This window comes from Polypterus senegalus, chromosome 3, assembly GCF_016835505.1.
Source record: "Polypterus senegalus isolate Bchr_013 chromosome 3, ASM1683550v1, whole genome shotgun sequence".
In the NCBI taxonomy this organism is placed as follows: Eukaryota; Metazoa; Chordata; class Cladistia; order Polypteriformes; family Polypteridae; genus Polypterus; species Polypterus senegalus.
Genome location: NC_053156.1, coordinates 180,188,518 through 180,213,756, shown reverse-complemented (window position 1 = coordinate 180,213,756; position 25,239 = coordinate 180,188,518). Strand labels below are relative to the sequence as shown.

Genomic DNA, 25,239 nt, shown 5'->3' with positions numbered 1-25,239 from the left:
AGCTAATTGGAGGATCAACCTCAAGAACTGTGGACGCAGAGATATCCAACATCCTACCCGGAGGATCAGCTTTGAACAACTGCTCAAAGTAGTCAGCTCAGCAGGTCACAACTGCAGTGTCATCCGTAAGGACGGTTCCATCAGCTGCCCTGACTGCAACTCTCCGAGGAACAGATTCAGATGTGCATAATGCTTCGATTCCTCTGTAAGCAGGACGTGGTTCGCTAGACCACAGATGGTGTGTCACTTGCTCAGATTCTTCTAACAAATGCCTCCTTATCTTCCCTCAGAGCCCTTGCAGCCGTCCTTCTCAGTTCCCGGTACAGACCAGAGTTGCCATTGAGCCGTGCGCTGCGACTCCTCTCAACGATATCTAGGGTGCCCTACGAGATGAAACACCTCCTTCTGGGAACACCGGTAACACCAACACAACCCTCAGCAACCTTCAGGGTCTTGTCACGGAAGGTCTCCCACATCACATTAGGATCGGCAGTAGTACCCAAATCTGAAAGTTCCTCAGACAAACGGCATGCAAACTCATTAGAAACAGCCTGGTCTTGGAGCCTGGCCAAGTCCAGGCTCATTTTCCTAGTAGGTGGTAATCTACTGGACCTAAGCTGGATCCTAAGAGTAGCAACAACAAGTCTGTGGTTGCAAGAGCCTCCAGTATCTGCCCATGAGGATGTGATCGATCTCCTTCACCGCACCACCAGTATTGGAGTACAAAGTCCAACGATGCAGTTCAGTGTGCTGGAACCAGGATCCAGCGATTCGCAGCCCCTGACCTTTTGCAAAGTCAAGGAACATGGAGCCACTTTGTGGGCACCCATCAACCACCAAGCCAAGCTGCGAATAAAATGTCTCCCACACCGAGACATCAATTACCGCGGTCGGAGCATACACTGAGACAACAGACAAGGCACCCAGGTAGTGCCATAATCCAAGTCCCATAATACGCTCGTTGAAAGGAGTGCCATCGGACACCATCGGAAGAAGCCAATCCGATACAGCAACAGCTACTCCCTGATTATGACAGTCATCAGACCGACCAGACCAATAAAAGGTGTATCCAGAGATCTGGCCAGTCCCCGCAACTCAAGAGAGTGCCGTCACTGAAATGTGGAGATTACACAGCTCCTCTGACAACAGAGGAAGATGATCATCTTGCCAGAGAGACAAGACGTTCCATGCGCCCATCCGTATGGGCCGCCTCAAATTGGGACCCGAGTGCTGCCATGCAGCAGGCGACGCCTCAGCACCACACCAGTTCCGATCCCCAACAGACCCGACCCTGTTGGCTCTCCAACATTTTCAACTCTTCCGGGGATGGGGCTCCCGAGGGACTTTTCCCCCCATCTCCTTCATGATGCGAGCAGCCTTTCTTTGGGCAGCTGCAGCAGAGCTACTCCCGTGGAGAGCAAAAAAGGAGTCTTTTCTGTCATCTCGGAGCTTTGTAAAGTTTTTTTTTTTTATTTTTTTTTATTTTTACGGTGGCTGTAGTGTCAATCCTGCCACCAACCCCCATGATTTCCCTGCAAGTTGGAGGACCACTTGCAGGGCCAAATGCAGTTTAACGTCATACCCAGGATGTGTACCTGTTCAAATAAAAAAAAACATATGTTCTGAAATTGTATACATCTCTTCTCATTTGCTCAGAAAAATACAGGACTTCATTAAAACAAAACAGTTCTTACAGCCAAGCTTTTAAAAATAGAACAAGATGAAAAACTATAAGCACAGACAGATGGCAGCCAGGTTCAAGATGCTAAAAAGTACTTTTTTACTGCTTTTACGCAAGAGCAAAGCCATTGTAATGTACAGTGCTTTGTACTTTTGATGAGAATTACTTAACTACTAAAATGCCATCATATCTTCCACAAGAAAGGCAAGACACCACTATTTAAAACACATATGCAGGATCAACAGCTCCTTAACTTTTGCATTCATGGGTGGACACCCTTATAAAAACCAGCCTATGCTAATGTTTAAATTATGGATCCTAACAAAGGGTTTACACAAAGACTTTTAAGGTCTCAAAAAAAGATTTAAACTGCTGTAATAATCCTTATGCCCTAATGATTAAAAATATGACCCAAGTTCAAGAAAAACCGAAAAGACATTTGATGTTTCAGCATCAAATGATGCTTGTAGTGAACATGGCAACGACAGCGGGCAAACACCACCACAAACAGATTCATTCATTTACTCCAAAGAAGATAAACCTTAATGCCTATCCACCATCCACTGGTTCTAAGCGGATTCCTCTCCTTGTCGATTTTACTTCCTTGTTTCCATTTACTCTCCCTTTTACTTCCTTTCAGTCTAGTTTATACTCCATGGGTACATATGACTTAACACTACAAATCCTGAAGACTAGGAAAAAAAAGTCATAATACCAGGCCATCTTAAATTCCTTCGCACATCTCCATCAGCATCTTTGCTTTGCAAATGAGGCAATCAACACAAGCAGCAAGCAGCCTGCTATTCCATCCACCACTGATGCAGCTGAAGAGAGACGCAAAATTCTCAGAGCTCAAGTCTTATGACTTTTTGCATAGGCTTCAGGGATTCTAGTGTTACTAACAACTGGCACAGTGTCAATAACAAAAGTCGTGAGCAACCGCGATTAGCCCAATTTCCCCAGTAAACACTCTTGGGCCACATGCTTATGCACACTCACAGAGCCTCAGCTGTTCCATTTTTATTTATTTTTTTTTAAACTTTCACACTGCTACAATACTCCTTGTTGCACTGCCATACCAACCTCTGTGTGGAAAATTGCGCACGCAATTTTTATAAACCTGACCACTTGTAAATATGTAAAACATACCAGCATAAATGACTATTACTATGCTGGAGATCTACATACTGCAAATATAAGAGATATATAATGCTTTGTTATTAAAATATACTTTGGCACAAAGTGTAAATCAATAAAAAATAATCAATCATGAGAGACAATCAAAACAAAAAGTTAAAAGAATGTTAGTAACTGCCTTTGTCTGTAGGCTATTTACATTCAATCATCCATTCATTCATCTAATACAAAACCAACATATTTCAGTTTAATAAATAAGTCAGAATTAGTAAATAACTACCAACCTGCTAATGGGTTTCTGGGGTTACTTTGAATTATCCTTCCTTTTTTTTCACATGCTTTAAGGATAAGCACTTTTAGATCATGAAATTGTGAAGCCCAGTTAATCTGTGGAAAATAAAATATATAATGGTCAAAAGAAAATATAAACTTTTTTTTTTTACATAATATCTAAACTGGCTACAACAATAAAATGTGTGTTTTGTAAATTGAGATGGGGATTATAATACAAAAAAAAACATGTAAACTTTGCTGTTGTACTTATATGCTAGAAGGAGTAACTACTGAAAATAAAGTACCTTTTCAAAGGTGAAAGCTCTTGAATATGTAAGATAATTCTATGTAAACAGTAGGAATCTATTTTTAAATGCATTTTCTAAGACATTTTCTGTAACACTTGAGGGGGGCTGACTGGTTCTTTTCCATACACATTGTACTTCTATCTTTTTATTATCTATGAGGCTAGCCCTTATCTGCTTATGCACTGTACCTAACCTATCGTTATTTTAAATGACAGTCTCATACTACTTAAAACAGCTAATCATAAACAAAGACCTTCATATGTATCTTTTAACAAAGCAAACCTCATCAGGTGATTGTGTCTTGGCTCTACTCGCTTAGACATTTCCTTATCTTTTGTCATTTTCTCTAAAGCAATTTAAATAAATTCCAAAAACAAAAGCAGGCATTACACAACTATGTTTTACAGACAAACAATAGCCCATTACCTTTGCCATTCTTAAAGAATAAAAGACAAAAGAACATATCAGAATCAGAAAAAAGTTTCCAAAACGTGGTTTTATAAACAAACATTCTTCATAACTATTTTTTAGTTCATTTAATGTTTTCTAGGTCAGCTAGTTGTACCTTTTTCTATCTAACAACTTTCACAAAAGCAGCAAAAAGATATGATTTCTCTCTTCCAGATCAAGTGCTTCTTTTTGCATTGTTTTAATGGTTTATATTTTTCTGTTTAACACTACCACAGGGGATACACAGACCAGTGTGTTCCTTCGTGCAGGTTCCAAGCCCAGATAAACGGGGAGGTTACGTTAGGAAGGGTGCCCTGTGTAAAATTTTGCCAGATCAATATGCGGACAACAATACAGATTTCCATACTGGATTTGTAGAGGCCCGGGTTAACAACGGCCGCTACCAATTACTGTTAGACACCAAGGTGCTGGCGGAAATTGGGCTACTGTTGGCCCATGTCCCAAGGCAGGAGGAGAGGAGGAAGATAAAGAGAGTGGAACTGAGGGGAGGACCTTTGAATGTTGGCAGTATGACTGGCAAAGGGAAATGGATAGCTGATGTAATGGAGAGAAAGAAGGTTGATATATTGTGCGTGTAACAGAATAAATGGAAGGGGAGTTGGGCCAGGTGGATTCAAATTGTACTAATATGGTGTGAATGGGAGGAAAAATGGGGTAAGGGTTATTCTGAAGGAACAGTATGTCAAGAGTGTTTTAGAGGTGAAAAAAGTGATGATTATTAAGCTGGAAACTGAAGGTGTGATTATGAATGTTGTTAGTTCATATGCCCCTCAATTTGGGTGTGTGATGGATGAAAAAGAAGATTTCTGGAGTAAGCTGGATGAAGTGATGGACAGCGAGTGGTGATTACAGTAGATTTCAATGGAAATGCTACTGAAGAGAACAGAGGAGATGAGAAGGTGATGGGTAGGTATGGTGTCAAGAAGAGGAATGAAGAAGGTCAGGTGATAGTGGATTTTGCAAAACGGATGGACACGACTATGGTGAATATGTATTTTAAGAAGAGGGAGGAACATAGGGTGACGTACAAGAGTGGAAGAAAATACATACAGGTAGATTAAATCCTATGCAGGAGGGTCAATCTGAAGGAGAATGAATACTGCAAAGTGGTGGCAAGGAAAAGTGTAATTAGGCAGCATAGTATGGTGGTCTGTAGGATGATTTTGGAGATCAAGAAGAGGAGGAGAGTAAGGGCAGAGCCAAGGATCAAACGGTGGAAGTTGAAAAAGGAAGACTGCAAGGTTGAGTTCAGGGAGGAAGTAAGACAGGCACTGGGTGGCAGTGAAGAGTTACCAGAGAGCTGAGCAACTACAGTAGAAGTGGTAAGGGTGACAGCAAGAAGGGTGCTAGGCATGACATCTGGACAGAGGAAGGAAGAAAAGGATAAAGAGGAAGAGGTTGGTGAACAAGTGGGACAGTCAGAGAGATGTAGAAAGTAGACAAGAGTATAAGGAGATAAGGCATAAGGTGAAGAGAGAGGTGGGCGAAGACTAAAGAAAAGGCATATGATGAGTTGTATGAGAGGCTGTACATGAAGGAGGGAGAAAAGGACCTGCACTAACTGGCTACACAGAGGGACTGAGCTGAGAAAGATGTGCAGCAGGTTAAGGTGATAAAGGATAAAGATGGAAACATATTCATAAGCGAGAAGGGTGTGTTGAGCTGATGGAAAGAGTACTTTGAGTGGCTGATGAATAAAGACAATGAAAGAGAGAACGTTGGATGATGTGGTGATAGTGAATCGGGAAGTGCAACGGATTAGCAAAGAGTAAGGACGGCTATGAAGAGGACGAAGAATGGAAAGTCCATCGGTCCAGATGACACACCTGTGGAAGCATGGAGAGGTTTAGGAGAGATGGCAGTGGAGTTTTTAATCAGATTGTTTAATGTAATCTTGAAAAGTGAGAGGATGCCTGAGGAGTGAAGAAGAAGTGTACTGTTAACAATTTTTAAGAAAAAAGGGGATGTGCAGAGCTGTAGTAACAACAGGGGGATAAAATTGATGAGCCACAGCATGAAGTTAAGGAAAACAGTAGTGGAAGCTAGGTTAAGAAGGGAGGTGATGATTAGTGGGCAGCAGTATGGTCCATGCCAGGAAAGAGCACCACAGATGCAATGTTTGCTCTGAGGGTGTTAACAGAGAAGTACAGAGAAGACCAGAAAGGGGTTGCATTGCGTCTTTGTGGACCTAGAGAAAGCATAGGACAGCATGCCTTGAGAGCAGTTGTGGTATTGTATGAGGAAGTCCGGAGTGGCAAAGAAGTATGCAAGAGTTGTACAAGATATGTACGAGGAAAGTGTGAAAGTGGTGAGGTATGCAGAAGGAATAACATGTATTTAACATGCAGGTGGGATTACATCAGGGATCAGCTCTGAGGCCTTTCTTCTCTGCAATGCTGATGGACAGGTTTACAGAGGAGATAAGACAGGAGTTGCTGTGGAATATGATGTTTGCAGATGACATTGTGATCTGTAGCAAGAGTAGGGAGCAGGTTAAAGAGACTCTCAAGAGGTGTAGATATGCTCTAGAGAGGGGAGGAACAAGACAGAATACATGTGTGTAAATGAGAGGTAGGTCACTTGAATAGTGAGGATGCAGGGAGTAGAGGGTGAAGGTGGAGAAGTTTAAATGCTTGGGATCAACAGTACAGAATAAAGGGGATTGTGGAAGAGAGGTGAAAAAGGGAGTGCAAGCATGGTGGACTGAATGAAGAGGAGTGTCAGAAGTGATTTGTGACAGATGGGTATCAGTTAATTGTGAAAGGGAAGGTCTACAGGACAGTAGTGAGACCAGCTATGCTAGAGGGGTTGGAGATGGTGGGACTGACCAAAAAACAGGAGAAAGAGCTGGAGGTGGCAGAAATAAAGATGCTAAGATTTGTATTGGCTGTGACGAGGATGGACAGGATTAGAAGTGAGTAGAATACAGGGTCAGCTCCGGTTAGACGTTTTGGAAACAAAGTCAGAGAGGCGAGATTGCATTGGTTTGGACATGTGCAGAGGAGAGATGCTGGGTGTATTAGGAAAAGGATGCAAAGGATAGACCTGCCAGGCAAGAGGAAAAGACGAAGGCCTAAAAAGAGGATTTACGGATGTGGTGAGAGAGGACATACAGGTGACTGATGTAACAGAGCAAGATGCTGAGGACAGGAAGATTTGGAAAAAGATGGTCCACTGTGGAAGCCTCTGAAGGAAGCAGCCGAAAGAAGGAATTTCATATTGGCATTTCATAGCTAAGCTTTTTTTTCTTCCCATTTGCTGCTTCATCTTTTTTTCCTCTTTTCCTCCTCTATAGTGTTCATCAGCAAAATTCGAAAAAGTTTTTTAAACAAAAAATATGTCATGTTCGCCAGTGACATTTTCCTGGAAATGTGCCATTAGGCTGGCTTAGGCGAATGTTTCTATTTTTACCTGAGCACCCTATGATGCTTTGTGAGACCAGCGTGACCTCACAGAGTTGTAGCAGCCATGCTCAGACCTTTGAGGCATGTATGCTGCAAGATGGGTTCCAACGTGGCCATCGCTGGGCTCTGGGCTGCAGGCACACAAGGAGGGTGAAAGGAAAAAAAAAAAAAAAACACCACGACAAAATGCGTTTCTGCTACTGAGCCATCAGAAAACACACGACATGCTATGAAATAATATAAACAGAAGATTTATTACTATTTACATGTCTCTTCTTTCTCCGTGATGGAATAAGGAAGGGCAAAGCATCTGCAGAGATACATGGGAAACAAAAAAGATGTTCCCACCTTCACACAATGGAATGAATGAGCTGCCACCAGCTGCCAATTCATTGCAAAATCAATGTGTACCCGAGATTGGAGCTTGGTGAGTGTAATTATCTTATTTTATTTACTTATTTCTAGTTTGTGGCCTTTCATTTTATTTTGCTTGTGGTGTTCATTCAGTGTGCGTCTTTTGTTGTCTTGGGCACGGTGGCGGAGTGATCAGCATTGCTGCCTCACAGCTCAGATCATATATTTGGCCATGATAATCAGTCCAACATAGTTGGTAGACTTTTCCCTAACCCTCAAGGACACTTAAGACCACTGCATCATTATAATCCACTCAAAACTAATGTTGTTCATACTTCCTTATTGACTTCAATTCATTTAGTAGAGTTCAGCAAAGTTTGAACATTGCTGCGATTTCGTAGAACTCAAGGTTGCATGAATTCAGTGAGGTTTGCTGATTACAATCCCAGCTCCTCTGCAATGTTGAATAAGGATCTTTGGTATGGACTCATTAATTGACTGCCTTCTTCTGCATCCTGAATGTAATGTATGGAACAAACTGCTCTACTCTCTACAGTTTTTAATAATATATTCACCAAGGAGACATTACGTAAGGTTGCACAGTGCTGCGTATTATGGTTTATCACTGACAAATCTTCCAAGAAATGCTGTAAATAAAATATAATAAGATTTTCTGGATTACACCAAGAATGTTATAGACAGACAGGGTGTTTAGGTTGGAGGATGGTTTATACATGGGCTGGGGTATTAGACCATCTAACATTTGGGAAAGATTATTAAGGGTTTCTCATGTTGAACTGGCTCTTTTCATTTTTTTACTGTCTATAAAAGTGTTTCAGATGAGGCCTCACAATGTGTGTTATAGTTAAAATGCAGTCTCTCATTTCATATTTTTATTTCCATCAATCACAGGTACAAAATACCAAGAAATGTAAAGGGCCTGAATCAAAATTTTAGGCACCAGACATGGTCAGTAATTTGTAACACAAGTATCACACCTTTTAAATGCTTTATTTGGCTAGCTTACTTGGGGGATTTTAGCCTGTTCGTCTTTGCAAAAGGATATTTCTGCAAGATTGTTGGGACGTCTTGCATGCACTGCTCTTTTGAGATCTATCCACAGATTTTCAATGATGTTAAAGTTGGGGGAATGTGAGGGCAAGGAAAAACCATCACCTTGCGACTATTGAGGTATGTAGATTTTGAAATGTGTTTTGGATCATTATCTTGTTGTAGGACCCATCCACTTTTTAACTCCATCTTTAACAGAAATGTTTGCTTCCAGAATCCCTCTGCCAAGGATATGTTTCCTTTCCTGTGCCATTCGATGCAACACAAGTACAAAGCATGATCAATCCACCCCCTTGCTTAATAATGGCAGAGGTGTTTTTTTTTTTCATAGAATTTGGCACCCTTTTTTCTCCAAACATATCTTTGCACACTGTAGCCAAAAATTATCTATTTTTAATTTATCAGACCACAGGACTTGTTTCCAAAATTAAGCAGGCTTATTTAGATGTTCATCTCCAAACTTAAGGTGCTGAATGTTGTGGCTAGGACAAAGCAAGGTTTTCTCCTGCTAACTCTACCATGAAGGTCAAGTGTGGCTGCACAGTAGAACAGCACATGACCACTCCACAGTCTACTAAATTTTCCTGAAGGTCTTTTGCAGTCACACAGGGGTTTTTAGTTGTCTTTCTAGTAATCCAACTAGGTAGTCTTTCAGAACTTAACATGACCTCCACTATTCCTGTTAACTGCCACTAATTAATAACATTACGAACTGAGGAAACAGCTACCTAAAAACACTTTGCTATCTTTTTGTAGCTTTCAACTGCTTTGTGAACATCAATTATTTTATTTTTCAGAGAGCTAGGCAGCTGCTTAGTGGAGCCCATGGCTGCTGATTGTTAGGACAAGGATTTAGAATGTATACAGTGTTGCAATTTGCTTTACCTGGGGTTTCCTAACGATGACAGTGAACAAGCGATGAGCTAATGAGCTAATTAAGGTCTTTGACTTTGGTAAATGTTATCCGAGACCACAAATATCTTGGAGTGCCCAAACTTTTGCATGGTGCACCCTTCTTTTTTTCGATGTACAAAACAAAAATAATACATTAATCATGCATATAATTGTGAAAAAAAAATGCGTCGTCTTTAACTTTATGGTTTTTGGTGATTAGTTCCATCTTCTGCTCACTTAAATATTCACAGTAACAAACCTTTTAAGTAAGGGTGCCCAAACATTTGCATGCCACTTTACATCCTAAACTCCCACCTCTTTTTGTCTGAAGGCCAAAATTTTATTTGGGACTTTATCAATTGCTTTCTAAAAGATAAATATCATATGCACCGCTCTGATCAAATCCTTTTGCTGCTTCCTAATAGAATTCCATCATGTTAGTAAAACAAAACCTCCCTTGTCTGAACCAATGCTGACTGTTCAGTAAAACTGTTTTTGCCATGTGTTGCTCAATTTTATCCTTAATTTCTTCTATTAATTTACTTGTGATGCATTAAAAGCTTACTGACCTATAGTTACTTGGATCTGCTCGATCATCCTTTTTATAAAATGGGATAATATTTGTCATTTTCCAGTTATGTGGAATTTCCCAAATGAGAAAGGACTACCTAAAAATATGCCTGAAAAGTGTGCCTATATATTATATATACAGTGCATCCAGAACGTATTCACAGCGCATCACTTTTTCCACATTTTGTTATGTTACAGCCTTATTCCAAAATGGATTAAATTCATTTTTTCCCTCAGAATTCTACACACAACACCCCATAATGACAATGTGAAAAAAGTTTACTTGAGGTTTTTGCAAATTTATTAAAAATAAAAAAACTGAGAAATCACATGTACATAAGTATTCACAGCCTTTGCTCAATACTTTGTCGATGCACCTTTGGCAGCAATTACAGCCTCAGGTCTTTTTGAATATGATGCTACAAGCTTGGCACACCGATCCTTGGCCAGTTTCGCCCATTCCCTTTGCAGCACCTCTCAAGCTCCATCAGGTTGGATGGTTAGCGTCAGTGCACAGCCATTTTAAGATCTCTCCAGAGATGTTCAAGTGGATTCAAGTCTGGGCTCTGGCTGGGCCACTCAAGGACATTCACAGAGTTTTCCTGAGGCTACTCCTTTGATATCTTAGCTGTGTGCTTAGGGTCGTTGTCCTGCTGAAAGATGAACTGTCGCCCCAGTCTGAGGTTAAGAGCGCTCTGGAGCAGGTTTTCATCCAGGATGTCTCTGTACATTGCTGCAGTCATCTTTCCCTTTATCCTGATTAGTCTCCCAGTTCCTGCCGCTGAAAAACATCCCCGCATCATGATGCTACCACCACCATGCTACACTGTAGGGATGGTATTGGCCTGGTGATGAGCGGTGCCTGGTTTCCTCCAAACGTGACGCCTAGCATTCACACCAAAGAGTTCAATCTTTGTCTCATCAGACCAGAGAATTTTGTTTCTTATGGCCTGAGAGTCCTTCAGATGCCTTTTGGCAAACTCCAGGCGGGCTGCCATGTGCCTTTTACTAAGGAGTGGAAGGTTCTCCTCTTTCTACAGAAGACCTCTGGAGCTCTGACAGAGTGACCATCGGGTTCTTGGTCACCTCCCTGACTAAGGCCCTTCTCCACCGATCGCTCAGTTTAGATGGCCAGCCAACTCTAGGAAGAGTCCTGGTGGTTTCGAACTTCTTCCACTTATAGATGATGGAGGACACTGTGCTCATTGGAACCTTCAAAGCAACAGAAATTTTTCTGTAACCTTCCCCAGATTTGAGCCTCGAGACAATCCTGTCTCGGAGGTCTACAGACAATTCCTTTGACTTCATGCTTGATTTGTGCTCTGACATGAACTGTCAACTGTGAGACCTTATACAGACAGGTGTGTGCCTTTCCAAATCATGTCCAATCAACTGAATTTACCACAGGTGGACTCCAATTAAGCTTCAGAAACATCTTAAGGATGATCAGGGGAAACAGGATGCACCTGAGCTCAATTTTGAGCTTCATAGCAAAGGCTGTGAATACTTATGTACATTAGCTTTCTCAATTTTTTTATTTTTAATAAATTTGCAAAAATCTCAAGTAAACTTTTTTCATGTTGTCATTATGGGGTGTTGTGTGTAGAATTCTGAGGAAAAAAATGAATTTAATCCATTTTGGAATAAAGCTGTAACATAAAATGTGGAAAAAGTGATGCACTCTATATATACATATGAGGAGGAAGGCATTCAAATTCAGGTTGTACTTACTCAAGTAGTACTTTCTTAAATGTTCAGGTTTAAGGTCATTGTTTAAGTTTAAGCAATGCCACTACAATTTTTAAATTCCTTTGTGTTGATTCTACATTATTTTTGTGATTCAGTGTGTTCTCTCACGATTTAAGTACTTGTTTTATGATTAGATTTTAATGTTGGATGCGATTAATCGTGATTAATTACATGCAATGATACAACTAATTTTTTTTTAATCAATTCCCAGCCCTGGTAGACAGACAGACCGACAGAACGGAGATAACTCAGTTTCCTCCAATACAAAATATTATATCCATACAGGGCATACATAGATACTACAGCAACAACCAATGTTTGGTAAAAAGTACACCCAAACACATTTTTCTCTTTCATTTAAAAGGATGTTTATTTTAGTTGAAAGTCATTGTTTTGCAACTGCAGAATTATTTTTGATCTTTTCTACAGCTAATAATTGCAGTTAGAATAAACACATGATCAAAGAATAACATAATCCAGAACAGAAAATGCAAGTTTAGAAAATAGATGTTTATACAATAAATCTATAACACTTTTCAATAATAAGTCATCTTTCTTAGATATAAAATGAAAGATAACATTCTGTACTGTATTTCAGAATACAAAAAACCCGTGTGATTAAGGGAAGAATCCAAGTCCCTGAAAGGAATGAGGAAACAATCATCCACAGTTCCAATCCTATCACAAAATATGAATGTGTTCCAAACAAACTTACTAAAGCATTGTATGCCTAATGGCCTTCGCCTGCACTCAAGTCTAACAAGCCTAAATAACTTATTTCTAATTAATCCAATTATAAGCAAAGACACATTCCCCACTCCCCCAGGTACAACTTACCATGCTTTCTACAAAAGCTGGATAACTCTATGTCATTGCATGTAATGATCAGTGTAAGATACAGCATACTGGATAATGTGTTGTTTGTACAAATCCTACTAGAGAAAACTTCTTTTATAATGCCATGGGGTCCAGAAAAATAGACATAATTTGGCAAGGCATGGCTATGCAAACAATAACCTGCATAATCCATTTGTTTGTCAATTTTTTAATTATCAGTCGATGTTGAAATATGCAAATGTCATGACTCGCTGGAAGGAAGGATGGATGGATGGATGGATGCTTTATTAATCCCAAGGGGAAATTCACATACTCTAACAGCAGCATACTGATAAAAAAAAAAAATTAAATTATGATAAAATGCACGTACAAATACAGCACATACCCAAAGAAAAATGTGTTTTAGTTTCAGAACAGTGACCTGAGATTTCAGAGTTTTGCCTGTTTAAATAAAGCATTGCTGCTTAATAAGTATGTGGCCAATGTTCACACACATCACAAAACAAATTTAATTAATATGTCATTATTTTTTTATTCTGTCCAAGTTATGAATTTGAAAAAATAACCTGTATAAAAAGTCAGGCATCTTGGCCATATTAGAAAAGATTATCTTTTTGTCTGAATTCAAATAGCCAGACTATATGAATAATATACTGCTCAAAAAAATTAAATGAACTTTTTAAATCAGAGTATAGCATCAAGTCAATGAAACTCTGGAATATTGATCTGGTCAGATAAGTAGCAGAGGGTGTTGCTAATCAGGTTCAGCTGCTTTGGTGTTAATGAAATTAACAACAGGTACACTAGGGGGACAACAATCAGACGACCCCCAAAACAGGAATGGTTTGATAGGTGCAGGTCACTGTCATTTTTCCTTCCTCATCTTCTGACAGTTTTTTTTAATAGTTTTGCATTTGGCTACAGTCAGTGTCACTACTGGTAGATTGAGGCAATACCTGGACCCTACAGAGGTTGCACAGGTAGTCCAGCTTCTATAGGATGGTACATCAATATGTGCCATTGGCAGAAGGTTTGCTGTGTCTCCCAGCACAGTCTCAAGGGCATGGAGGAGATTTCAGGAGACAGGCAGTTACTCTAGGATAGCTGGAGAGGGCTGTAGAAGGTCCTTAACATATCAGCAGGACAGGTATCTGCTCCTTTGGGCAAGAACAAACAAGATGAGCACTGCCACAGCCCTATAAAATGATCTCCAGTAGGCCACTTGTGTGAACGTCTCTGACCAAACAATCAGAAAGTGACTTCTGAGGGTGGCCTGTGGGCCCGATATCCTCTAGTGGGCCCTGTGCTCACTGCCTGACACTGTGGAGCTTGACTGGCTTTTGCCATAGAATACCAGAATTGGCAGGTCCACCGCTGGCACCCTGTGTTTTTCCCAGATGAGAGCAGGTTCACCCTGAGCACATGCAACAGTCGTGAAAGGGTATGGTGAAACCATGGAGAACATTGTTCAGCATGACCGGTTTGGTGGTGGATCAGTGATGGTCTCGGGAGGCATATCTATGGAGGGACACACAGACCTCTACAGGCTAGACAATGGCACCTTGACTGCCATTAGGTATCGGGATGAAATCCTTGGACCCATTGTCAGACCCTATGCTGGTGCAGTGGGTCCTGGGTTCCTCCTGGTGCATGACAATGCCTGGCCTCTTTTGGGGAGAGTATGCAGGCAGTTACTGGAAGATGAAGGAATTGATACCACTGACTGGCCCTCATGCTTGCCTGACCTAAATCCATTAAAAAAACCTCTGGGACATTATGTTTCGGTCCATCTGACGCCACCAGGTTGCACCTCAGACTGTCCAGTAGCTCAGTGATGCCCTGGTCCAGATCCGGGAGGAGATTCCCCCCCAACTCCCCAGACAACATCCGTCAACCAATTTGGAGCATGCTCCGACATTGTCAGGCATGCATACAAGCACGTGGGGGCCATACAAGCTACCGAGTACAAATTTGAGTTGCTGCAATGAAATTTCAGCAAAATGGACTAGCCTGCTGCATGATTTTTTCACTTAGATTTTCGGGGTGTCTTTGACCTCAGCCCTCTCTGTATGTTGATAATTTTCATTTCCATCAAGCAATGTGGCATCCTTTTGTTTCTAACATATTACCCAGTCCATATCATTATACATATCAAGCATGATTTGTTTCCCCCATTGAGATCTGATGTGTTTTCAAAGTGTTCCTTTAATTTTTTTGAGCAGTTTATATAAATTAACAACATTCTAACACTGAAACACATATAGTTTTATCTTCCATGAAAAGACATGCACTGTGCCTCAGTATGTAAGGGTCATGGGGAAGCCACAGTAAATAAAATTCCAGAAACTTATTGAAAGCTTGTAACAAATATTTAATAAACTTACATTTTCTTCTAGCAAATCTCTTTCAGAACAGCCAGCATGTGACTTCAAATATTTGGAATGAAAGTGGATTCCATCAAAAATTTCCCAAGGCATGAGGTCCGCCATCTTAAATGGAAATCCACAAGCAGTGTTGGCTGCAATCAAAATAGTCAGACCTCTAATGAACAATGAGGCAAGTTGCACAGCTCTTGTATCCACATAGTGAACCTGAACAGCAGACAAAAAAAATAAAGTAATAGATTTTTACTGCAGTTTGTTGGAACTCAATTTGAAGATTCTAAAAATTTGACAGTATAAACTATAAACCCTACCAAACATATATACAATTTGATTTTTCAATAATGTAGCTCTCACTTCTTTCTAAACAGCTTTCAGAAAGCAACTCATTAATACAAGTAGCCTGTGAATGAAACACAGCTACACCATAATATCCTTGTGCTTATGTTCAAAATATGAGATACATTCCAAAAAGCAGGATGTCACATCAGACTAAATTAACTGCAGGCAGACCTTACATTTTTCATTTTAATAAGAGAATTGGCCCAAAGAACAATATTTTCTATGCCTGCATGCAGACATAATCAAACAGCACTAAAGTAGATTAATAAACACACCTCAAAACATTCTCTTCATTAAATATAAATGAAAAAGTATTCAATTTTTTTTTTAAAAGATTATAAATATGATTGAAAAGCTATTTTATAATTCACCTAAAAGGAAACAAGAGTTATGACAATTGCTTTCTTTTTGATCCTTACCCACTAAACTATCAAATTATTTATAGCAGTTCAACTTGACAAATGAAAACAGCACCAGAAATTTGCATGTATTCTAGTCTATGTGGGGTGAAAGTGAGGAAGTAACAGAGTGCCACCCAAAAATATTTTAGTGAAGATTCTCCCATAAACAGGATACACCAGCTGCTTGACAGTTTAAATAACACAGATTTAATATGCAAGTCTGAATTAGCCACCGAATAAAAACTGCTAAATAAGCTGTTGATCATTAAATACGTTAAAACATGTACTTTGTATGTATTTAAGCGCACATATTACTATATGATGAAGAGCTGGTTTGCTTTCTTTGTGAAAGTGACCATAAGATGCTTTGAATGACACAGATGCTTCTGTAAACTCAACTACATCATACTGCATAATGACTTTGTACATAATACAGCAAAATTAGCAAAGGGAGAGGAGCTACACTCTCTGCACACCTCACTGATGGTCATCAGGGGCCTCATGCATAATGTTGTGCGTAGAATTCACACTAAAACATGGCATACAAACAAAAGTGGAAATGTTCATACACACAAAAAAATCCAGATGCATAAATCTGTGTGTTCGCCAACTTCCACGTTCTTCCACTCCATAAATCCTGGTCAGCGTGAAAAGTAACGCACGTGTATGCGCCTGCTGCCACTCCCCAAACTGCTCTCAGAATTACGCCTCTTTGAATATGCCATCAATATAAATAGCCCTTAAGCTCAGCATTCTGTAAAAAAGGCAATCTTAAAATTGTTTAGTTACGATGGTATTTGAGAAACTACTAAATTAAACTAGCACATTAAATGCTTTGTTTTGTATGTGTTCTTCTATGTACGTGAATCACTACGTGCTTCTTAAACAAACTTTTTCTTCTTCTGACAGGACACAGAATACATTACATTCATGATATTACAGCTCTCTGAATAATTTAAATACTAAGATGTATACTTGATATAATTTTCATGATAATAGGTATTAAAGCATTGTGGACGCTGGCCCGGACACAGACAGACGGACACATTCAAGTCACCCACAACACGTTTATTTACAGTCTCCATTATTTACAGTGCAGCACAAACCCCAAAAGTCCTCAAAGTCCAGGCCAACTCAAATCAATGCCTTTGTCCTTCAGGCCGCTTCACTCCTCTCCTCCCGAGCTCTGTCCTTCTCCTCACCCGACTCAAGCCATCACATGGAGGGAGGTGGCCCCTTTTATAATCAGCTGGATGTGGTCCAGGTGCCTCCAGACAATCTTCCGCTGGCACTCCCCAGTGTGTCAGAAGTGCCGGCTGCGCACCCGGAAGCACTCCAGGTGTCCCTGATCCTCTCCCCCACCCCAGCACTTCGGTGTGTCGGTGTGACCACAGGCCCCTACAGGGCTGAGCTTTAAAGCTCTGTACCCGTGGTACCCATAGCCACCAGGGTGGTCGCCCCCAGGTGGTCTGGGGGAGGCTTAAGCCCTCCTCTGGCTCATCCCCCCACCCAGCCACCTATGACACTGCCCCTTTGTCAGCGAAGACCCGTCAGGTGGAGCAGCACGTCCTGCGAGGGCAGCTTACCCCCAAAGTGGGTCCTACTCCTGAAGCTCCAGGGCCTGGCCAGTAACATCTTTGTGAGGAATTCTGAGGAAAAAAATGAATTTAATCCATTTTGGAATAAGGCTGTAACATAAAACGCTGAAAAAGTGATGCGCTGGGAATACTTTCCGGATGAACTGTATATATCATTTTTCTGGCTACTCACAGCGATTTTCATAGACATACTTAAAAAAAGAACGCTTGATATACACAGGTATATATATATATATATTTATATATATATATATATATATATATATATATATATATATATATATATATATATATATTTTTTTAATTAAAAATGTTCAATATTGTAGCCTAATTTAAGAAATATAAATAGAATTCTAAAGGTTAGCTTTGGCCATGAAAATGAGTATCTCTGGCAGCAGATAGAACAGAGGACCATAATAGAAAGGTAAGCAATAATAAAGGGTGCCTGTGAACTTTTAAAAGGGATTTTGAACAATTTTGCAGTTCCAGTGTTTATTTTAAAAGTAGCAGACAGGGGCCCACATTTGTACAGCTCTTCTCCAGCCGTAGAAATTAGTGTCCCCTCCAGTGGAAGGTATAGACCACCACAGTAGACATGAAAGATATAAAATTGTTCATATACAAGCTCAACAATTTTAACGGTTTAGTGTTTATGTTGTAAGCAGTATTCAGGTGGCACACGTTTCTATGGCAAAGGCTCCACTGAGGAAATAAGGGCCCCCACCAGTGGATGAGTAAGGACATAGTAGACAAAAAAGTGATATAGAAGACTTCCTTCTATCTTTTTAAATAAATTGTGGACAGTTTTGTAATTCCAGTATTAATTTTGCAAGCAGAAGACAGGGAGAACATATTTCTACAGCATAGACTAAGCTATGGAAATGAGTGTCTCTTCTGCTAGAACGGATTAAGAGACACACTCGATATCAAAGTGCTATAAAAGACTGTTTGATAGGCTTATTAAAGAAACTGTGCACAATTTAAACTGTCTGGTGTTCATTTTGTAATGGACCACAGCAGATGAGGAATGCCACAGACTGCTACATGTTTTTAAAATACATTTGATGAGTTTTAATTTCCCATGAAAAATGGTGCACAGAACTCCTATGGTTTTTATAGGATAATTTCACCTGCTGTGAAAATGAGATCTCTCTCCAATGTACAGGGGTGAAAGGGTGGTTGTGATAGGAAATTTATTGATTTATTTATATAGAACTATATTTCATTCCAATAATTTTTAATGACTCACATGGCTGAGGTGAAATTTTTGAGTTCAACAACAAAGCCTTTCCTGTGGATTTTTTTTTCCTTTTTTATCCCCTGGAACAACCACCTGTGCAAATGTTTAAGAGCAAGCTATCACTTACAGCATGACAATGGATTGCTACATTTATTTTAACAAGCTGTTTTTTAAATGTCTTTGTAAAGTGTTACTGGGTGTCGAGCAATGTATTATTATTACTGATATTTTACTAAATCTTACTATCCTTGTTTCTTTGTTGATAAGCCCCGTTGAAGAAATTTTTGGTAATAGAACAGTAAACATGCCAAAACGACTGAAAACACAACTGACAACTGGTATTGTTCGATATCATTTTAACAAATTTTACCGACCACCCTCAATCACAGAGCACCCCAGTACAACGTCAATAGCATTCAATATACCTGCAGCCTTAGAACGTAGACATCAGGATATCGCTGCGCATGCATGTTTACTAACAAATATGACAGAATTTTGCACAGAGCATGCGTTAAAACAAAAGACAAGCGGCACGCAAACAAGAGGAGTTCCTCAGCAATCACATCTCAGTTCACCTAAGAGAAGGGACACTGAATTCTACAAGGCACAGATATTTTAGAGCACCTGTTCAAATATTTATTGATTGATTAAGATCAGCGATTTTCAACGATTAACAGGTGTGTCATAAGATTTTTTTAAAGCAAACTAATTAGACTTCTTTGAAGAAATATGACACAAAATAAGTATACGACGCAGATTCTTACTTTAATAATATACATACACTTTGTGAAATATAAAGCAATACATGTGTAATTTCGTGCACTTTAACCAGTTTACATCTCTCAACTTGTTAAAAATTTGTATATACTGTAATCAATTTATATGAACCTTTACTTCAATAACATACACATTATGTTTGTATTGCAAGCCCACCTTGCTGTGTAATTATTTCAATGAACTCGTGGTATTGTCGAGCACATAGTGTCCCCATTTATACCCCACTAGGCAGCGGCTGAATTTGATCACGCATTCACACATATTATAATAAAATGGAAAGGAGTATTCCTTATGTTTTTATAGTGCTTTTCTTACTACTCAATGCAATTTGCAAAAATAAATAAATAAAAAAACAGAAAGGAAGACCCCCCCAGACACAAACCAGTGATCATTTAACTGTGAGTCAGCAATCTTACTCCTACCACCACCTCTTCCTGTTAGATACGTCACATTATAATTTTGAGCACTACTTTTTTATTTTAAACTGTCATAAATAAATTATATCAATAAGGTTTTAAAAAAGCCAATTTGAAACAAAGAAGTATTTTTTTTTTTTAAATAAGTAAATCAAAAATGCTTACGCCTAAAAAAAGATTGTCCTGTCAAGATAAGAGACTCTTTCGCCTTGTTGACATGAATCATCTTTAAATGAAATGCTGCCAATAAGGAATAATAGAAATCACTGCGCTGCTTTCAATATTTGACAAACTAACATTTTATTGGGTGAAAAAATGATCGCCCCTGACAGATACACTTAATCAGTAGTGTGTGTGACCCACGATTTGTGAGTTTGAGTGTGTGTTTTGTGTGCGTGTACGAGCGTGTGTGTGGTTTTGTCAGTTTTACTATAAAAGCAGTTAGACATCAGTTATTTGTGAAGCAGGCATATTCTGGTCATTCTGATACCTGATCAGGCTTTTGAGAAGAATCTGCCATGGGAGGACCAAGAGGGAGCGAGTGAGGTGGGTACAATGAGCCAGGACGGAGCAGGGCGAGGAGGCGGGTATCTGTGCGAGTGTTTTAAATAATGAAAGGAAAAAAAGTGCTTTGAAATCGAGGACCCCCAGCCAAGACAGCATACGAAACAAAACGTGGCAGACAGGCATATGCTACTTGTATAAAATACATGCAATAATGACAACAATACTGAAGCAATGATGAAGCGATGGGGAGATGCTGAACTTAGGTGGCTGCATGCTGTGCCTGCCCGTAAATTCCAACCAAAGTATATCTCTGAACTGACCTATATATCCAAACGGATCTATCTCAACCAATATATATATCTGAACGGATGTATCTAAACCGATGTATATATCTGAGCGGATGTATTCAAACCAATGTACATATCCAAACAAATGTATCTCAAACAATGAATATATCTCAGAACGGATCTATGCAAACTAATTTATATATATCTCAACCAATGTATCTGAACGGATGTATTCAAACCAATATATATATCTAAACCAATGTATCCCGACCAATGTATATATCTGAACGATATATATATATATATATATATATATATATATATATATATATATATATATATATATATATATATATATATATATATATCTGAACAGATGTCTTAAAACCAATGTACAGTATATATTTAAACCAATATATATACATATCTGAACCAATTTATATATTTACAAACCAATCTTTTTTTCCTGAACGGCCCCGCATAATATACATATATATACACACATACACTCCTGTCTCCGTGGGCCTTAATCACATTGCGCAGGAAGCCAGTAAAGCAATTGAGAGCAATCGCACCCGCACGTGCAGGTGCGACTTACTCCAACTACCTTATTAACTCCCCGCGGCTGTGCAATTGCGCCCACGGAGAGTGACACAGCTTTATGGATTTGAAACTGGCCTTTTTTTTTGAAGCTGCTGACCCGCTACACCACAAAGTGAATATATAGTATTATACTGTCAGTGTACAATATATCTTGTCACTGTAAGTAATTTGCACTGTTCAAACATACATGTTACCTACTGTAGGTATTGGCTTCAAAAGCTTTATTGTGAAAAACTGAGATTTGGAACTTTACAAAATAAAGATGCACAAATAACAAAGATGTTATTTATTTTTAATCTTTTTTTTATTATTTAGAAATGGCAGAATTTGCACATTTTATATTTTTGTCTGTCTTTATTTCTAAAAAACAAATCATTTATTATATTCAAACAGTTACTCAGTTTTCGCCAAATACTTTTTTTTTTACTCTTACTTGAATAATTTTTTGGATGACTACTTTCTACTTCTACTGCTACTCTACCTCTTTGGTCAATTGGTCACTTATCAACAGAGGTGGGTAAAGGTTTACATTAATTGATTACTAGCTCTGATTAATAATAAAGAATGATTAATCATATTAGAATTCTTGATTTTTTCTTATTCAAACTATGTATTTTGTATTGAAAAAAACTAATTTATCATTTGTAATACCATTTCTAATAAGTGTTGAAAATTAAAATTTGACAAAACATTCTTTTCACATATGATCCTATGTATTTTAAAATATTGAATGACCAATAATATAAGATCCAGTTAAAATGGGCTTCAGGAGCCCATTATAACCAGACCAATTTTGATACCATATATAACAAAATTGGTAGAATTATGTTGGCACACATAATAACATTTTAACATCTGTTTGGTACGACACAGCTGAAAGGCTGCCAACCCCTGACCTATACCATTGTCACAAGGTAGCAAAGATTAAAGAATTCATGTGGTGGCAGAAATTGAGATTAATGAAACCATGGGACATTCTCCTAATTTTCTATCAACTAAAACAAAGATTATGCACCTTTATCTACCGGTTTTAAAGCTGTCATGGAGTGGAACCTAGTGGGTCTATTTTAGCTAACTTATCTCAAGTTCAGAGGCTTTGTGCCCCTCCAGATACATTACATAGACTACTGCTCGTAAAAAGCAGTTAATGTATTTGAGTATGTGTGGCCTTTGTCAGCTTGAACCAGTCTGTCTAATCTCCCATGAAAATATTTAAGAAAGGGTCTGTATTATTGGAAAATGTTACAGGAGTGATGCAGGAGTAGCATGCTGTTGTTCTGCAGGCAAGTCAAGTTTTATTTTCAAGACCATATTTTATCACTTTTAAAACTGTTCTTACCTTGTTATTCATAAAAATCTATACTTGGCTGTCTTTCAATAAAGTCTTTTCTAATTAAGATTTAAAATACAGAGAGGACACCCTTCATCTGCTACCCGTTAAACATGCAGAATTAAAGCATGGCAGTGTGTTTTTAGTTTTTATTATACAGTTATTCTTAACATGTGGAAATTTTACAAATAGCAGGAGCATTTTTCTGGATGTGAAAACCCTGGAATTTTACATGTGACGCTTTTTGGTGCTGCATTTGTAAGATTCTATAAATGTGTTTCTAAATCCAAATCTTTACCAACTACAAAACACTTCCTAGGTAAGACATGAATGCAAAATATACTTTGCACACATGCATCACAAAAGACCTGCTTAAACAGAATTATGTGTGTATTGAAATGTTGAGGGGGGCGGGGGGGGAGAATGGGGGAGTTTCTGCATGAGAATGAGACTACATGAACTGCTAGTAATGACAATGGCATGATCATATGCATATGAAAAGTCTAAGCACATGAAATTTTTTTATTTGTGAGTTGTTTTTTCACTTGGATTTGGGCTGAAACCAGAATAATCTTTAGCTATTTTATTAAAATCGAAAGATTAATAAAAAAAAATGTAAAAATGGTACATTAGAAATAGGCTTTGTAAAAGGCAAAAAGTTTCTACGCATTTGTACAAATGCCTATGCTTGATGGGGAGTTTCAGGAGCATAGGACTGCTTCTTAAAACAGAACCACAATATATGCCTCTTTTAATAAAAACTATATTCTAATTCTCTGTTTAAATAAAATGTGTAAAATAAGAAACACGAAATTTGCAAAATATGTGAGAAAACAAACAACCAATCTCTTCCATTACCATCACTGCAGTGTCTCCTCTATATGACTAAAATAGTGACACAGTTTCATGACAAATATCTCCTGCTTTAGGGCAGTGTTTAATAACCATGTATATATACAGTAAGCTAAACTTGAGGAGGCAATCACTTGAGTGTATCTGTCTATTTGGAAACCGCCGCAGGGATATCATTTATCATTGCATATAATGAAGGTTTCTATGCATGTTGATGCAGAAACTTGCACAGAGCTAAATCATAGCGCTTCATACAGAATACTGAATGTATTTACTGTGCTGTATTTACTTTAAAGAAATATTTATTCAAGCTATACTTCAAAAAGAAATTAACAAATAAAGGTAGTAATTTTAATTGTTAATAAATTGCGGCATCTTCAAAAACAAAAACCCTAATGGAAAATTAATCCCATGCCAAAATGTTTATCCTTGCACAACATAATTCTAGCACTATACCAGCTATAACCACAAGGGGGCGCCCCTGAGCCCCAAATCACATACACAGCAATAACCAACATAATTCCAGATTTAAATAAAGATTTTTATTTGACAAAAATCAACTTTTCATAAGTACACCAGAACAAATATACTATTCACAATCCTTCCTCTTCCATGAAAGCATTGCCCACTGCCTCCTGACTCTGACTCATTTAAGTGAGGTGGAGGGTTATCTTTTAAAGTCGACCTGGGTGCTATGAAGCACCTCTGCAAGTCTTTCCTGCCCACTGCTATTAAGCAAATCAGTTCTGCTTCCTGATGTACTATTTAAGTGCATTTTGAAATACCTACACAATATGTATTTATCAATTGATTGATTCATTGATTTGCTGGCTATATGATACAATTTATTGTTGTGTAGCCCAAAATCACATAAGAAGGGCTGCAATGGGCTTTAACAGGCCCTGCCTCTTAACAGCCCCCCAGCCTTGACTCTTTAAGAAGACAAGGAAAAACTTCCAAAAAACACCCTTGTTCAAAAAGAGACCCCCTTTCCAGGTATGCTGGGCGTGCAGTGAGTATCAAAAAGAAGGGTGTCAATACAATACACAGAACACATCCTCAATACAGTATAAAAATACAAATTTACAAGCTTTTTTTTTTTTTTACAATGATATATCCTGTGAGTCTGAATACTTGGGTTTTATGCTTCTGCCACTGTATGCATCTGAATTTCAACATGAGATTATTCAAATTTACTTAATCTAATCTATACATATCAAATAAAAACTATACACAAAATGTGCCTGCTATTTAGCCTTTATCATTTTAAAAAATATTTTCTATTTAGAGAACAATTAGCCACATAGCAAACTTCCCTCTCCATAAACCTGATTTTTAAAACTGTGCCATTCACACAATCACAGAAACCTTTTATGCAAATGTTTTAACTGAGGGAATTGATTGATCACTTTAACCCTCTTGCAGAGTGAAAATGTTGCAATTTTGCTTACAGACCTTAAATACCTGAGGAGTGTAATAGGCCTCTATCAGTTTTTATCACTACATTATGTCATTAAGCACTTATTAAAGTGAATCATACATGCATGAAAATTTAAGTGTGGGTAATGCCGCTGTTTAATAAATAATGGCATGAAGTTAGAGAAAGAGTGAGCACTTCTAACTACAGATGCATTTGAGTAAAGCAAGGTTAAATGTAAATTATTACAATAAGTCTTCATTCAGTCTTTTAAAGAACAAAAACCAAAATAATAGCTAGACAAACGTAGGTGAACAAATTGACATTTCAAAGCCTGAA

At 38.5% G+C, this 25,239-nt stretch overlaps 1 protein-coding gene across 1 annotated transcript in view; it reads right to left on the bottom strand.

Annotated features, from left to right (window-relative positions):
• The window catches only part of LOC120525723 (constitutive coactivator of peroxisome proliferator-activated receptor gamma-like), a 147,020-nt gene that overhangs the window by 85,612 nt on the left and 36,169 nt on the right, over positions 1–25,239 (bottom strand). The window contains exons 4-5 of the mRNA XM_039748268.1: positions 15,134–15,340; positions 3,103–3,205 (exon numbers count right to left, since the gene is read on the bottom strand). Of these exons, the coding sequence (XP_039604202.1) occupies positions 3,103–3,205; positions 15,134–15,340 (310 nt within the window). The remainder of the gene's footprint in view (positions 1–3,102; positions 3,206–15,133; positions 15,341–25,239) is intronic.